General features: G+C 42.3%; 1 protein-coding gene across 14 annotated transcripts in view; it reads left to right on the top strand.

Annotated features, from left to right (window-relative positions):
• CACNA2D1 (calcium voltage-gated channel auxiliary subunit alpha2delta 1) overlaps window positions 1–16,971 on the top strand; it is a 524,460-nt gene that overhangs the window by 84,040 nt on the left and 423,449 nt on the right. For all 14 annotated transcript variants that reach the window (XM_070069807.1, XM_070069805.1, XM_070069803.1 and 11 more), the window contains 1 exon segment: window positions 7,364–7,445. In XM_070069807.1, the coding sequence (XP_069925908.1) occupies window positions 7,364–7,445 (82 nt within the window).

The raw sequence follows: 16,971 nt of genomic DNA, 5'->3' as shown, positions 1-16,971 counted from the left end.
AGAGCTAAGCATGCCCCTGACTTGGCAAATTGGAAAATCAAATGCATTTTCTTATGGAAACAGTTTAGCTATTAGTCTGCTTCTATTGTACTTAGCATAACTGGGTATTCAGGAGTTGGATGAAATTTCTTGAACTGGCTGGAGAGCATAGTTTTCATTTATTTCTAACAAATATGTTCAAACTATTAAAACCTTCTGAGAGCAACCTGTTCTATTTCACTGAGTTTAGGGATTTGATCTCTTTGAATGTATATGTTGTTTCAAGTGATTTAAAGCAAGATATAGGTATGTACCTGGGCCATGTATTTCCTATAGCATATTCTTTTGATAAAATTATTAGGCTTAAATATTAAAAAGAAAAAGAATATGTTGAAATTAGATAATACAATATTTTCACATTTTCCTGCAGCTATTGTGATAAAATTTTCAGTTTCTTAATTAAGCACTGCTTATGAGTGCGATTTTGCCACATTTTAATGGATATTTTCAGTAGTCAGTTATTTAAAATGAGCAAGGATCTTGAAGTTGCCAGGACTTCAGTTTACTTGACCTTGTCCTCCTCCTCTACTGCTGTCATCTGCTGCATATTCACCTGAGAACCTTTCCTGCCTGATTTTGCCCGCTCCAGAGTAAGGTGGGTGACATCCACACTTCCACCCTGATGTGTGCTGGTGGTCGCTGATGGTCTCCAGTGCAAGGCCCATCCTTTCATACTCTCCACCTGTTCTTCCTAAGCCTTTCATTTTTTCACTACCCACATCAATATGCCTAACAGTGTACACACGACTGTAACTCTTATTTCACAAATAAAATAAAGTAGAATGTCTCAACATCTTGCTGTAGTTGTCATGATTATTTCCATTTATCTCGAATCCTCTACATTGTTCCTCTAGTCTCCATGGGAGACATATCTTCCTTCTCAGCCATGGGTGAGGGTTCTTTGTCTCTTTCTTAGATGTTGTTTATTTATTTGAAAGTCACAGGACATAGGGAGAGCAAGAACGAGATAGAGATCTTCCAATGCTGGTTCACTCTGCAAATGCCGGAAACAGGCAAGGGTGGCTCAAGTCAAAGCCAGGAGCCCAGAACACCAATTTTGTCTCCTACATGTGTGGCAGTGGTCCAGGTACTTGACCCATTATCTGCTGCATGCCAGGTGTGTTGTGCATCAGCAAGAAGCCAGTCACTCTGATATGGGATACAGTGGCTTAACCTGTGATATCATAATGCCCACCCTCTGTTTTGCTCATTTCTTAATTTCATCCGCCCCTTTAATAAACCTCTCATGCTTGGCGTAGTGTTTCCTGCACCCCATTCTTACCAAGAAGTTAGGTTTTCCCTGGAACCTTCGATGTCCCCTCCTCCATGTGGCTTTCCTTTCACATAGAAACATGAGCTTAGCGATTCCGGAATTGATTTCCTTGCTGTCTGCTGTCCGGTTTCTGCAGCTTCTCTCTTCCTCCTCACGGACAATGTGGATGTGTTTCTGTCACGTTAGATGATGCTGCACTTCCTGCCTCTCTTCAGAAGCTTTTCTCTTCACTGGCTCCTGGGAGCCATGGCTCTGGGTTTCCCTCCCCTTGCTGCTACCCATATCCTATTCCTTGGTTCCTTGCTTCAAGTGTTTTCCAGAGTTCTGCGTACTGCATTCCTCCTCCTGCCCTCCAGCTGCTCCTTCCCTGTGTCCTTTAGATGCGTTCTAACTGAGTCTGTGAAGTCCGTGGAGATTTTCTCCTTTATTTTCAGAAAGACAGAGTGTGGTGGGGGGGAGGAAAGGGGAGGGGATAGAGTTAGAGATGATAGGGACAGAGGTAGATCTCCTGTCCATTGGTTTACTCCCTACATGCCTGCAACAGCTGGCACTGGGCCTGGCCAACACCAGGAGCCTGGAACTCCATCCGGGTCTCCCTCATGGATGGCAGGGAACCAAGCACTTGGGTTATCTTCCACTGTCTTCCCTGGAAGGTTAGCAGGGAACTGAACGGGAAGCAGAGCAGCCGGAACTCCGTCCCAGGCAGTGTGACAGTGGGGTGTGGGCATCCCAAGCAGCCTAACCTGCTCTGGCACAAGGTCAACCCTGGGGCTTTCCTCACTCCAGTCCTATGCACTTTTCAGTCACCTTCTGCCTGTCTATAAATGACCTTGAGTATCTCTACTGAGTGTCTGTATTTGAGTTTCTCAAAAAAACCTCTAACCACTTCACTAAGAACAAACTCATCAGCATCCCTCTCAAGTGTTCTTGCTCTGGTACTTTCTGTACCAGAGTGACCCTCTCGTCATCCAGCTGAGACGCTCCGTGGATCATCTGCAAATCTTTGTCCTGTCCACTCTGTATCCAGCAGCATCGGGAGTCTCGCTGTCCAGACTTGAGGAGTTCTGTGCAACTCACTGCTTCTGTTGGTCTCCCCCCTTGTCCCTTGCTCTCTCTTGTCACCATGGAGGTTGAGTTTTCCTTTTTTCTCACCTCTTCCCTAGACTCTCTCTTCTCACTTGCAATCCTCCCGCTGAGCCACCACCCTGTTGGTGTCAGGGAAGTGATTTTGTCACGTTCAAAGACACACACTTGGTCTTGTCGCTGTCTGACCTCTCATTTTCTGGCGTCTCGCCATTCACTGTGAATGCAATTGAAATGCTTCAGAGTGGCCAGTGCAGCCCCTGAGTGTCTTCCTTGTCGATCCCTCGAGCCCTCTCTGACATCCTGTCCTGTTTGCTCAACCACACTTGCTGTCCAGCTGTTCAGACTCCTCAGGGTTGCTGATGATGCCACGTCCTAGCTCCCTTTGCCTTCCGTGTCACTTCTTTTTGTTCTCCGTCCCACTGTCTGCTTTAACTACCTACGTGCTCCAGAAAGCCTGCTCTGTTAGCTTTGTAGACCACTGCTGAGTATTCACTGAATGAGTTTCCTGGTTCCTGAAACCTGTCCCACCATATTCTTTTTTTTTTTTTTTTTTTTAAGTTTTATTTTATTTATTTGAAAGACAGAGTTACAGAGAGAGGTAGAGACAGAGAGAGAGAGAGGTTTTCCATCCACTGGTTCACTCCCCAGATGGCTACAACGGCCGGAGCTGTGCCGATCTGAAGCAAGGAGCCAGGAGTTTCTTCTGGGTTTCCTGCGTGGGTGCAGGAGTCCAAGGACTTGGGCCATCTTCTGCTTTCCCAGGCCATAGCAGAGAGCTGGATCGGAAGAGGAGCAGCCGGGACTAGAACCAGTGCCCATATAGGATGCCGGCACTTCAGGCCAAGGCGTTAACCCGTTGTGCCACAGCGCCGGCCCCATCCCACCATATTCTTGTTCTCCTCTGCCTTCCTCCCCTTCTTTAGCCCCAACTTGTACCTCTGTCAGTACCTTCTTTGGTAGGTTCTAGTATTTACTGAATGGGTTAACAGAGAATGAACCACAAATTCCTCCTAGTGGGTGTGATGCTGGTTTTTTGTTACATGAAAAGGGTTTATCTTCTGTGTAGAGCCTTCTGGATAAATGTAAGAACACATTGCTAAGTGATTATACCTGTGAGGGTACTTCAAGCACATTGTGGAGGAACGGGTGTTGAGGTCTGGTGGGGTAAGCTGCTTCTTAGGACTCCTGCATGCCATATTGGAGTACCTTTTATTGGAGTCCTGCCTCCTCCACTTCTGAGAGTTTCCTACTAATGCGATCCTGGTGGCAGGTGAAGGCTCACTTGGTTAAGTCCCTGGCATCCATGTGAAAGACTAGGATTGGGTTTGGGATTCCTGGTGTTGGCCTGGCCCAACACTGGCTATTGCAGGCATTTGAGGAGTGAACTCACAGATGGAAGATCTTTCTCTGCCTCTTTGTTTTGCCCTGTTATTCTTACAAATAAATTAAAAAAAAGATTATGGTAAAAATGGATAGCATATAGTTTCCATGAACTTTTTTTTTTTTTTTAAGATTTATTCATTTGTTTGAGAGGCAGAGTTACAGAGAGAGGTCTTCCATCTGCTGGTTCACTCCCCAAATGGCCGCAGTGGCTGGAGCTGGGCTGATTCGAAGCCAGGAGCTTCCTCCAGGTCTCCCACATGGGTGCAGGGGCCTAAGCATTTGAGCCATCTTCCACTGCTCTCCTAGGCCATTAGCAGAGAGCTGGGTTGGAAGTGGAGCAGCCAGAACTTGAACTGGTGCCCATATGGGATGCCAGTGCTGCAGGCAGAGACTTAACTTACTATGCCACAGCACTGGCCCCTCCATGAACTTTTGAAGACCCCTTGTGTGTGTTTGAGAATTTACCAGGAAAGAGATTGATAAGGAGTTTGCAAATGTGTCTTCCCTTAAGTAATTTTTCACTATTATGATCAATGTGCTCTCTGTTTCCTTGCCTGTATGATTTTTTAACTCACTGTGGAAACACAGAGTGCTTGTATGTTTTAGGAAGTTCAGGTAACACCTCATATCTATGAAAAATAATCTGTGCTCCTATAAAGCATTGTTGACAGCTTGTCAGTGGGGCAGAGAAGACTGGACACGTCCTGAATTGTTTTCCAGCCCAAACAGATTCACCTCAGTGAGCATTCATAGTGACAGTGCACTCCAGTGTCAAGTTAGAATGTACTATTTGGATCCTTTTGGAATAAATCAGAATTTAGGCATGAGCTCAGTTCATTTCATTACATGTATCGATTATTTCTATCTCCCTTTCCTAGCTGAAGGTACGTCTAACACTTTGCACTATCTGTCAGTGTTGAGAATTATGTTTGAGAAAAGATAATTTGTTTTCGCTGGGTTCTAGGACTTGTTCAGTCAGTGCTCAGAGAAGGGAGATAGTTTGAATGAATTCGATAGCAGTGTTGGGGGAGTGCTTTGCCTGCTGTTTAGCATACCTGTGTCCTACATCACAGTACCTGGGCTCAATACCTGGCTCCGGCTGCTGACTCCAGCTTCCTGCTAATGCAGACTCTGGGAAGCAGCAGTGATTGGTTGGGTTTCTGTTACCCATGTGGGAGAACTGGGTTGAGTTCTCAGCTCTGGGTTCTGCATGGCAGAGACTCAGCAGTTGTGGGCATTTGGGGAGTGAGCTAGAGAATGGGAGCTCTGTGCTTCTCTCTCTCTCTCTCTCATATAAATAAAAATTTTAAAAAATAAAAATATGTTGTTGGTGGTTTTTGCCCCTACTTGTACCCTACACTATTTGTTTCTAACCTAAAAATGGGCCGCAGTTTTATCTAAGAGTAATATTAAGAATATTAGTTTGTACTTTTCAGATATTCACATTAGCTCGTAAGTAACAGAAAGTATAATATTAGAATGATATTGTGTGATCATAATTTCAGTGGTTCTGCAAATTTCTACTTTATACTTCCATTTGCTTTTTGTGTCGATACTCATTTACCTTTTTCTATCCTAGTCATACAGCATGATTCAATAAATGCTCTTTCTTATTTTTATTTGTTCTAAAATATCTCTAGTTTCAGTGTATTTTGGTCTCTAAGGAGTTTGTTCCACGTGTAAATCCAGTCTCTTCGTGTGTTCCTCTAAGGCATTTCAGCTTTTTTTTTTTTTTTTTTTTTTTTTTTTTTTTTTTTTTTTGACAGGCAGAGTGGACAGTGAGAGAGAGAGACAGAGAGAAAGGTCTTCCTTTGCCGTTGGTTCACCCTCCAATGGCCGCCGCGGCCGGCGCGCTGCGGCCCGCGCACCGCGCTGATCCGATGGCAGGAGCCAGGAGCCAGGTGCTTTTCCTGGTCTCCCATGGGGTGCAGGGCCCAAGCACCTGGGCCATCCTCCACTGCACTCCCTGGCCACAGCAGAGGGCTGGCCTGGAAGAGGGGCAACCGGGACAGAATCCGGTGCCCCGACCGGGACTAGAACCCGGTGTGCCGGCGCCGCAAGGCAGAGGATTAGCCTAGTGAGCTGCGGCGCCGGCCTTCAGCTTCTTATGACCGATGCTCAGTTTTCTTTCTTTCCCTTTAGTTTATCAGCTCGCTGTTCTTTTCATAAGCCTCCTGCATTAGAATCCCTTTGCCATGTCATGCTTTTGTTCCACATTCGAGTTTTGATTCTGTGTGTTTAAGTTAATGTGCAAAAAAAAGTTAGTGAACTTGTACTTTTGGAATTCTCTACTAAGAGGAGAATACACATGCAGTTAAATCTCTGATTCAAATTATATATATATGTATATATATATGCATATATATATAGTAAGAAGTTGAAATTCATACTTAAATTACTTATTTTTATTCTTACTAACTTTCTAGTATTTCCTTGTGTTTGGTCAGCAAAAAATATTAGGTATGTAACATGAGGATGAAGAAATTAATTGTATGAAGGAATTGCAAGTTAAATTATATTGGTTTATAATGGATGGATATTTGGTAATATTTTTAATGCCAAGAAACAGTGAAGACAGAACAGTGATTTAGTAAAGTTTTGTGATATCTGTAGCTCATATTTTAAGATATTCATTTCATTAAACTACAAGAGTACTTCAAAAGTTCATTGACAAATGAAACAAATTTATTTTGGTACAAAAAAATGAAATCCATGCATAGATTTTTATCTTACTCATTTTCCAAGAACTTCTTGAAATTCCCTTATATATAACTGAAAAAAGATCTGAACTTTAATCCTTTAATCATAATTTTAATGATCAAATCTTTGCTTTAAAATTTCAGCTTTGATCTAGTAATTTTAAATCTAAGCATCTAGCTAAGGAAATAAAAGACTTTTAAGCTTCATGTCCTAAGATATTTACAGTGGTTAAAAGCAGATGACATCATAAATTTCTTTTAAAAAGAGAGGGTTGTCAAATGTATTATGTAGAGATACTGGAATATTAAGTGGCCATTAAAAAATAAAATGTTTACAAAATATTCCTAATGGCATGGGAAAGGATTTACGATATGACATCAGTGAGACAGATGTGCGAACTTTATATAATGTACTTTCAACCAAATGGAAGAATTTTAAGAGATTAGAAGGGAACACATCAAATTGGTAAGGATGATTAGCCCTGGGTGGTAGAATTATTCATGCATTTTTTCAATTAATCTTATTTAGTACACTGTTACTGTTGGTTTTGGAAGACATATGCTAAAAGACAAAATCCATAGTTTAGAATTTAGTAATCATTTTTATGAAATTTCAAGAAAAAATAAGTATGTTTTAAAAAATAGATGTTTATCTTCATATTAGAGAAGGCATTATTATAATTTTTCTCTTTTTGGTTTGCAGGCATTCCTAAAAGGTTATACACTGAAAGTTCAACCTTTTTGTACACTGGGAGGCTAGACTTAGTGGGATCTAAGAGGGAGAGAAAAGATTTAAAGGCAATTCAACCAAGTATTTGAAGCATGAACGTGGAGTATTAGTATGTGGCTCTTCACGGGATTTTCTCTCTTCTGATTTCTGCAGTATCAAGTCATGGGTGGATAAGATGCAAGAAGACCTGGTCACACTGGCAAAAACAGCAAGTGGAGTCAATCAGCTTGTTGATGTGAGTAAAACCCACCAAGAGACTTATCCGTCTTTTCTTTCATGTGAATGCAATTCTATCTTCTAGGAAGCTGCCTTTCTGGGGTTGGCAGCTAGGATATGATTTGTCATTGGAATCCAGTGGTGAGTTTGTGAGAGGGACCTTGGTGCAGCTGGTTATTGTGATCAGGAAGTGGCCTCTGAAGCTTAAAGAAACTTTCACGCCACACCCTATTGTTCACACAGCCTCCCTCAGATGAGATCGCATAGTGTGCATTCTCCCTCCACACTCAAACCACAGGCTTAAGCACGTGGCACCCCGTGTTTCCATTCTTCAGAACATCTTGCAGAATCCCTCATAGAGTGGTAACCTCAAGTACTGTGTTGGATTCTTTTGTCCTTTGAATATCCTCAGTAGGAACACACTTTTCTTTCTTAGAGGGTACATTTTATTTCTTCTTTTAAAGATTTCTTTAATGCATTAATTTGAAAAGCAGAATGACAGAGAAAGAGAGACAGAGATCTTCCATCTGCTGGTTCACTCCCCAAATGCGTGCGACAGCCAGGGCAGGGTTAGGCCAAAGCCAGGAGCCAGGAACTCCATCCAGATCTGCCACATGGGCAGCAGGGACTAAGTACTTGGGCCATCCTTCTTTGCCTTCTGAGGCACATTAGCAAGGAGCTGGACCAGAAGTTGGAGCAGCCAGGATTTAAACCTATGCTCGGATATAGGACATCAGCATTGCAAGTGGCAGCTTAACCCGCTGTGCCATAATGCTGGTACCAGTAGATTTTTGTCTTTAAAAACACTTGAAAAGTGTTTACAGCCATTAGTCATTGAATTAGTCATTGAGACTGTTTATAAAGGTTTAGGCACAAGAAATGAAGATACTTTACAGTATGATTTTTCTTATGATTTCTGAACTGGCTAGGTAAACCTGTGTGTGTGTATAGTTTCTAAAATTGCTTTCCTTGGTTAAAGACATGTTCTTGGTTCTGTGAGATTTAGTAAAAATTAAACGTGTTTTCTTTTAGAGTCTCACTACTTCCACATCAGTGTAAGTAATGCAGCAGTCTGAAAGTTCTCTTGTGTTCTTAGTGATGCAGTGAGGCCTTCTATATGCCAAAACTGCCATGGGGTAATGAGGTGAAATGGTATAATGGCAGTTTCATGTTCAATATGTGACTACTTACACAAGTTGAGTATCCTTTATCCAAAATGCTTGAAGCCAGAATTTTTCAAATTGTAGAATGTTTCCATATACATTATGAGATATCTTATGGATAGACTGTAAGTCTGCACATGAAATTGATTCATGTTTCATATATACCTTATCCACATAGTCATATCCACATAGGTAATTTTATCCAATCTGTTCAGCATACCTGTGTTTTGAATGAGACCCATCACATAAAGTCAGGTGTGGAGTTTTACACTGTGGCATCATGTCGATACTCAAGAACTTTCTGAGTAAGAGCATTTTGGATTAGGAATGCTCAGTCATATATCAGTATTACTCTCTGGGAGAAACTGGATTGTACAGTTAGCTTGTGTATTAATAGAACTTAGTAAATAAACCATAAGCAAATACTTCAAATATTCCAGAATTTCTTAAAAATGTTTGCAGGTTTTGAAAAAAATGTTTATGTATTGAGAGACAGAGGAAAGAAGAGAGAGAGAAAAGAGAATTTTCTATCCATTAATTCAATCCCCAAATACCTGCAAAAGCCAGGGTTGGGCGAGGCTTAAGCCAGGAGCTGGGAATTCCATACGTGTCTCCTACATGGGTGGCAGCGCCCGAGTACTTGTGCCATCATCTGCTGCTCTGAAGTTGAATTAGCAGGAAGGTGGGTCAGAAGTAGAGGAGCTGGAACTGGAACTGACACTGCATTATTGAATATGAGCATCCAAGTAGCTGTTTAACCTGCTTTACCACAATGCCCACCCCACATTTATTGCCTTGTAATTAAGACTGTTAAACAAGCCTAAATGCAGTCTGAGCATCCCTGATCTGAAAATTTGAAATCCAGAATGCTTCAAAATCCAAAATGTTTTGGGCTTAGCATGATGCCACAAATGAAAAATTGCACTCCTGAGCTTGTGTGATGGGTCACGTCAAAAGGTAGGTACGTAAAGATACTGGATAAAATTGCCTTCAGGCTATGTGTATAAGGAACATAAACCAATTTTGTGTTTGCACTTGGGTCCCCTCCCCAAGATATCTTATAATGTATATATAAATATTCCCAAATCTAAAATCCTCCCACATCTAAAACAATTCTTGATCTAGTCATTTCAGGTAAGAGATATTCAACCTGTATCTGTGAAATAAAGAATGTATTTGAAAATTGAAAAGTGTTCCTTGTTAATAGCAATCAGGTTTAATTCCAGTCGACACCCACAAAGCACATGATGTGTCCCAGGTGTTGTGCAGGCCACCAAGGGTACACAAAGAAACCCAGTTCCTGTCCTCAAGGAACCTAGTTCTGGTCATCAAACATCTTGATTGCTGCCAATGCAAAGTTGTTGTAAGCTGACACTTGGGGATCAGCAGTGACTCATTGTTAGGCACAGGGGTGAGAATATGAAAGTAAGTAGGATAGTCAATGAGCTGCTTTTAAATGATGGAGTCTGTGAATGTTCCCACAAGTGACTTTCATTAATTTTCATTTAAATACTCTTTAAATTGATGGAGGGGAAGGCTCAGCAAAAATGAGAAAAAAAAATGAGAGATTATGGATTCTGTATTGATAGATGGAGAATATAAATAAACTGCCTTTGGGAGCCTCTCCTACACTCCTTCAGTCTTCTCCCGCCTGAAAAGCCGCTTGCATGCCTGACCTCCTTGTTAGGTTTGGTGCCAACTTGTTGCCCAGTCTGCATTTGCAGTGAATGATTCTGTGGTCCCAGTCTTAACCTGATAGTTGTTATGGCTCTAGGAATTGTAGAACACCAGGAAGATTGCAAATGTTGATGAGTGAGTAAATGATCTTGTCTGGATTAGGTTAACAGAATAGAAGGGAAAGGATGAAAGAAAAATCCTCACAATTTTCTGTTTAGGAGACACATACCTCATTACAGTGACCAAAAAATGACAAATAAAAGAATTTTATAGGGGACATTTGGGGACATTTAGTCTATTGGTTAAGATGACATATCCCATGCAGAAATACCTGGGTTTGATTTCCAGGTATGGCTCCTGATTCCAGCTTCCTGCAGACCCTGGGAGGCACCAGGTCATGACTCTAATAATTAGATTCCTTGGGGTCCATCCAACCCTGTGGGAGACCTGGATTAAATTCCCAGATCCTGGTTCCTTTTCCTTGGCTCAGGACCATTGCATTAATTTGGGTAGTGAACCAGGGGCGGGAGCTCTCTCTGCCTCTTGCTTTCTGCCTATCAAATACATAAATAATTTTGAAAAATAATTGTATATTACGTAATGGAGGGCACTGCTAGAGATACAGTAGCATTCATTATTGGAAAAAGTAATTCCAGTATTAGAGTGCATGAAATGTGTCACTTTACAAAGATCAGTAATTTCACGTGCCTCATTCCTGATGCCTACAGCAACATAATGTGCACCGAAGCAGTTAATTTCTTTGACCATGAGAACTTAAAGCAAAACCTGGAGGTTGTAAAGTGAGGACCAGAGGTTGAATAAATGGAGGAATTCAGCAGATCTCTGGATGGAGATTCAGTGCCGTGGAAATGGTAACTCTTCTGAAATTAGTTAATACAGCTGTGTTTACTTACTTCACAGGGCTCAGCCAGCTTATAACATGAAGGCCAAGAACCAGTGCATTGTGGCAACATAGGTACAACAGTACATCTTGGCAATTTTATAAAAACTGCTTATGGCTTCCGAATATATTAGTCTAGGGAAGGTTTATAAAGGTTACTGAGTACCTTAACAGAGAAGAAATTTTCCCCAGGTCTCTGCCCATCTTATGTTAAAAAACAAGAATGACGAAGCATAAGTAGCACCCTTGTCCTGGATGAATTCAATTTTTTTTAAGGGAAAAGGTTTACTGTTGGATGGGGACACACACTTACCCCACCCCACATGAATTCAAGTTTAAAACTAGCTTTTTCTCAACTCTTTCGTTTTCTAATCATTTGGAGAATACACATGTGTAAATTGCATATGCTAATCCACAAAGTAGATGAAATAATTGAGGGAAGAAAAAAACATGGGAAACAAAGAGGTCCTGCAGTTCTTTTCCTTTTCCTTTTTTTTTTTAGTGCATTTAATGTGGAAGAACCTTTTCAAAAGCTAAAGGACCTCGTTTTATTCCCATTAATGCTAGCGGTGTGCTACGCCTGGTACATACATTACCTCAGTAGTCTGCAAGACAACCTTATGCAGCAAGCATCATCATCTTCAATGTGCATGAGGGGATCGTTTGTAAGGTTAAAATTTTGTTCTGGGTTACACAACTACGAAATTGAATGTAATTCTGAAATGTAAAATAAAAATTTTTGTGTGCTTTAGAATTTTACATTTTTATAATTCTATGTGTACTTGGGGAAAGTAAGCACATCCCCAACTAAGTACAAAGTTAGCTTATCTGGTTCTGTTACCGCTCTTTTTTTTTTTTTTTTTTTTTTTTTTTTATTTTTTATTTTTTTGACAGGCAGAGTGGACAGTGAGAGAGAGAGACAGAGAGAAAGGTCTTCCTTTGCCGTTGGAGGCAATGGCCGCCGCGGCCGGCGCGCTGCGGCCGGCGCACCGCGCTGATCCGATGGCAGGAGCCAGGAGCCAGGTGCTTTTCCTGGTCTCCCATGGGGTGCAGGGCCCAAGCACCTGGGCCATCCTCCACTGCACTCCCTGGCCACAGCAGAGGGCTGGCCTGGAAGAGGGGCAACTGGGACAGAATCCGGCGCCCCAACCGGGACTAGAACCCGGTGTGCCGGCGCCGCTAGGCGGAGGATTAGCCTAGTGAGCCGTGGCGCCGGCTGTTACCGCTCTTTTTAAAAGAGATACAAAAGCCCAGGCTCAGCCACCAACAATTATCCACTCATGAGCATTTCCATTTGAATTTCGTTAAAAAAGGAAATTATAGAAGGAAATTCTGAAATGTAAATTTACATGCATAATTTAAAACCTTCTGTTCTTGTTGGTATGCGAAGAAATGGTTTTGTGTATATAGCCACAGATAAATCACCAAGAATGGTAACAAACAATAAATTCTCCCTGGTTTTACCATGATGATCGTCCAGCTGAAGCAAACACAATGAGTGTGCTTTATGGAACTCTATAGCATATCCTTAAAAATCATCTTTAAGACTATACTTGGGTTTTCTGATTGCCAGCTTTGTGATCTGGCCAAGATATCCAATGTCCTGGAGTTGCTGGGATTGGGGATACAATGAATATCAAATATTAACATATGATCAGAGACCTGCAGAGTGTTCTGTTAAGAGGAAGCAGACCTGGGCAATCAGAAGTATTTACTCACTGCATTTGTACCGGGAACCACAAACTGCTGCCACCCGGAGCTGTCACTCATGTCACTCTTTTCTTGACACCTCAGAGGCCTTGCTCATTAGTACTTTTTCCTAGCCTCCTCTTCCTTCCAAAAGAAGGATTTGACAGCTGTCATTTACAGATGCTCATTGGACTCTTTAGTGATTCTTTGATCTCTAAACAAAAGATATGTGGTAGTAGGAAATAGGTGAGAAGACAGTATTTTGAAAAATGTTTTTCCTCATTCCCAAATAAGCCCAATTTTCCTGGCAGGGGAGAATTGGAGACAGGGGTCCAGTAGCCCACCAACAGTAGTGAGGGAAGCGAGGTGCCAGGATGCAGAATTTTAGGAGCTGCTTGCTCTCATGCTCCTGAACATGCATGACTTCCAGAGGGAGGGAGCTTTTCTTTGGCTCTGCCCTTGCCTAATGTCAGCCCTGGCTGACATGTAAAATAAAAATTTTTGTGTGCTTTAGAATGTATATTAACATTTTACATTTTTATGATTCTATGTGTACTTGGGGAAAGTACTGGGGCCCGGGGACGGTGGACAAGGGCTCATTTGATCTGAAGCTTTTACTCTGCTTTGCTGGATTTGCAGATGTCGGCACCTGTGGCCAGCACACTCGTCCTTGGCTTCTCCTATGTGTTTCCCTCCAAGCTCCATCTACATAGAACGTCAGATTCCCCTGGCAGCTTTATGAGACTTCAGACTCATATCATGCACTTGTAATCTAAGAGAGGTCACTGATGTATGCTTCTTGGTTGTGACAGAGCTGTTGCTTAAATGCAGATGGAGTTAGAATTTGTAAAAGGTTAGGTTAAAACATGCAAATATTTTTATGAAAGGTGGGATTGAATTTTCTTTTCTGCGACATTTATGTTTGAAAGTGGACTCATTCTACAGTGTTGTCATGGAACATCCTGGCTTTTGATTTTTTTTCATGATCTTCTAAGTTAGCATCAAAAGCACTATCTGGTGCTGGTGTTGTAGTGTGGTAGGTAAAGCCACCACCTGCGATGCCAGCATCCTGTACAGGTGCCAGTTTGAGTCCCTGCTGCTCCACTTCTGATCCAGCACCCTGCTAATGTGCCTGGGAAAGCAGTAGAAGGTGGACCAAGTGCTTAGGCTCCTGCACCCATGTGTGAGACCTGGGAGAAGCTCCAGGCTCCTGGCTTCAGCCTGGCCAAAACTCAGCTATTAAAGCCATTTGGGGAGTGAACCAGAGGATGGAAAAATCAATCTTTCTCTGTAACTCTACCTTTCAAATAAAAAAACAATTTAAAAATCTTAAAACAAAAATACTACCCTTGTGTTTCAGTATGCCACTTGAAGATGTAAAGATGAAATGTGTCCAGAAACAGTCTTCATCAGTTCTGTCTGTCGTCATGTGTAAGTTGGTAGTGGAGAGCTTAATGCATTAACATATGCACAAAAGAAGGTGCTCAAAAGCAGGAGGTGGTTAGGGTACCGGTGGTGATTCTGACCACAGAACAAGCAAGATACACAGGCAGCAGGAAGGGCTGGGCAGCTTCTGGGCCAAGAGCTGCAGCAAAGTGGCTGGGTGATGTTAGATTCCTTTTTCCTGCTGATCAAGTGAGCTCTATACTAAGTGTCCTTTCTCCCAGAAATGTTGTAAGGACAATAATCAATGCTTGTAAAAAAGTTCTAAGCTTGTTACTTTTACTGAGCAAGTAGAGCTATTTATTATTATTATTTTATGTTTAGGTTGTGTCCAGGGTGGCTTTGTTTCCCTCAATAATGAAACACTGTAAGTCAGTTACTGGGACTCTACCTGCATCTCTTTTAAAAAATATTTATTTCCTTATTTAATTTATTGAAAAAGCAGAGAGAGAAATCCACTGATTTATTTCCCAAATGCATATAGGAGTTGGAGCTGGGACAGCTTAAAGTCAGAAGCTGAGAATTCTTTGAATGATTTAAACAATTTTATTTATTTGAAAGGCAGAGTAACAGAGCGAAGGAGAGAGAGTGAGAAAGAGGTCTTCCATCTGCTGGCTCATTCCCCAAATGCCTGTCACAGCCAGGGCTGGACCAGACTGAAGTCTGGATCTAGGAATGCCATTCTTGGTCTCCTATGTGGGTAGCAGGTATCTAAGCACTTGGACCATCATCTGCTGTCTTCTTAGGCACATTAGCACAGAGCTAGATGAATAGTGGAACAACTCGGACTCAAACTGGCGCTCCAGTATGGGACACTGGCATCTCTGGGGCAGCCTGACTTGCTGTGCCACAGTGCCAAGAACCAGGAATTAAATTCAGATGTCCCTTGTGGGTGGCAGAAACCCAGATACTTTAGCCGTTACCTGTTGTCACCCAAGTTGCATATGGTCAGGAAGCTGGAAGTAGTACCAGAGCTAGGACTGAAACCCAAGCACTCTGATATGCGATGTGGGCATCTTAGCCACTGTGACAAACACATACCTCTCTTGATTGATTTGACTAGAATGGGAGAGAGAGAGAGAGAGAGGTATCTTTCATATACTGTTTTACTACCCAAATGCTTGCAATAGATAGGTTTGGGCCAGGCTTCAACCATGAGTCAGGAACTCCATCCCAGTCTCCCACATGGCAGGGTCCAAAGTAATTTATCTGCGTTAGCAGGGAGGTGGACTGGAAGCAGAGCAGCCTGGACTCAGAACCAGCACTCAGCCGGCGCCGTGGCTCAATAGGCTAATCCTCCACCTTGCGGCGCCGGCACACCGGGTTCTAGTCCCGGTTGGGGCGCCGGATTCTGTCCCGGTTGCCCCTCTTCCAGGCCAGCTCTCTGCTATGGCCAGGGAGTGCAGTGGAGGATGGCCCAGGTGCTTGGGCCCTGCACCCCATGGGAGACCAGGAAAAGCACCTGGCTCCTGGCTCCTGCCAGGATCAGCGCGGTGCGCCGGCTGCAGCGGCGGCCATTGGAGGGTGAACCAACGGCAAAGGAAGACCTTTCTCTCTCTGTCTCTCTCTCTCACTGTCCACTCTGCCTGTCAAAAAAAAAAAAAAAAAAAAAAAAAAAAAAAAAAAAAAAAGAACCAGCACTCATATATGGGTTTCAGGGGTCTCAAGTGGTGTTTGTTTATTTTTCCCCATAAATTTTTGTTTAGTGAATATAAACTTCATAATTACAACTTTAGAGACATGATACCCACCCTCCCGCTTCTCTTCTTCCTCACTCTCCAATTCTCATTTGTTTACTAAGATCTATTTTCAATTAACTTTATACACATATGATTGACTCTCTGTTAAGTAAAGAGTTCAATAAATAGTATTAAAAAAAAAAGAGGTAAGTCAGCTTGAGCATGTCCCAAATTGCACATCTCTTCCCTCTCTTATTCCCACTCTTATATTTAACAGCGATCACTTTTCAGTTAAGTTTCAGCACATAAGAAGAATTGTGTATTGATTACAGTATTCAACCAAAAGTACTAAGTAGAACAAACAAAAAAAATACTAAGAGGGATCAAGCTGACTTACCTCAAATGGTAGAGTTAGAAACATACCAGGGGATTCCAATTCAATCCCATCAAGGTGGCATGTACCAATGCCATCTCACTAGTCCCAGTGATCAATTTCTGTTCACAATTGATCATAATGATAGGACTAAGAACCAAAGGGATCACATAAACAAGAATAGTGTCTGCAAATACTAGCTGATAGAATCAAAAAGGGAGAGAATGATCCAACATGGGAAGTGAGATACACAGCAGACCCATAGAATGGCAAATGTCCTAACGGCACTCTGGCCTCATAATCAGCCCTTAAGGCATGCGGATCCGGCTGAAAAGCCCATGAGAGTATTTCAGGCATGGAAAGCCAAGACACTCTGGCAAAAAAAAAAAAACCAAAAAACCAAAAAAACAAAAAAAAAACCTAAATGAAAGATCTCCGCAAGTGAGATCCCAGTGGAAAGAATGGGTCATCAAAGAAGGAGGTACCTTTCTCTGAAGGGAGGAGAGAACTTCCACTTTGACCATGGCCTTGTCTAAATATGATCAGAGTCGGTGAACTCGGGGGGGCTTCCATAGCCTTGGCAGCTCATGACAAGAGCCTAGGGTGATTACTGATGCCAG

This window comes from Oryctolagus cuniculus, chromosome 3 (genome assembly GCF_964237555.1).
Source record: "Oryctolagus cuniculus chromosome 3, mOryCun1.1, whole genome shotgun sequence".
In the NCBI taxonomy this organism is placed as follows: Eukaryota; Metazoa; Chordata; class Mammalia; order Lagomorpha; family Leporidae; genus Oryctolagus; species Oryctolagus cuniculus.
Note: the sequence above shows the minus strand (reverse complement) of the source record. Positions and strands in the feature narration are given on the sequence as shown.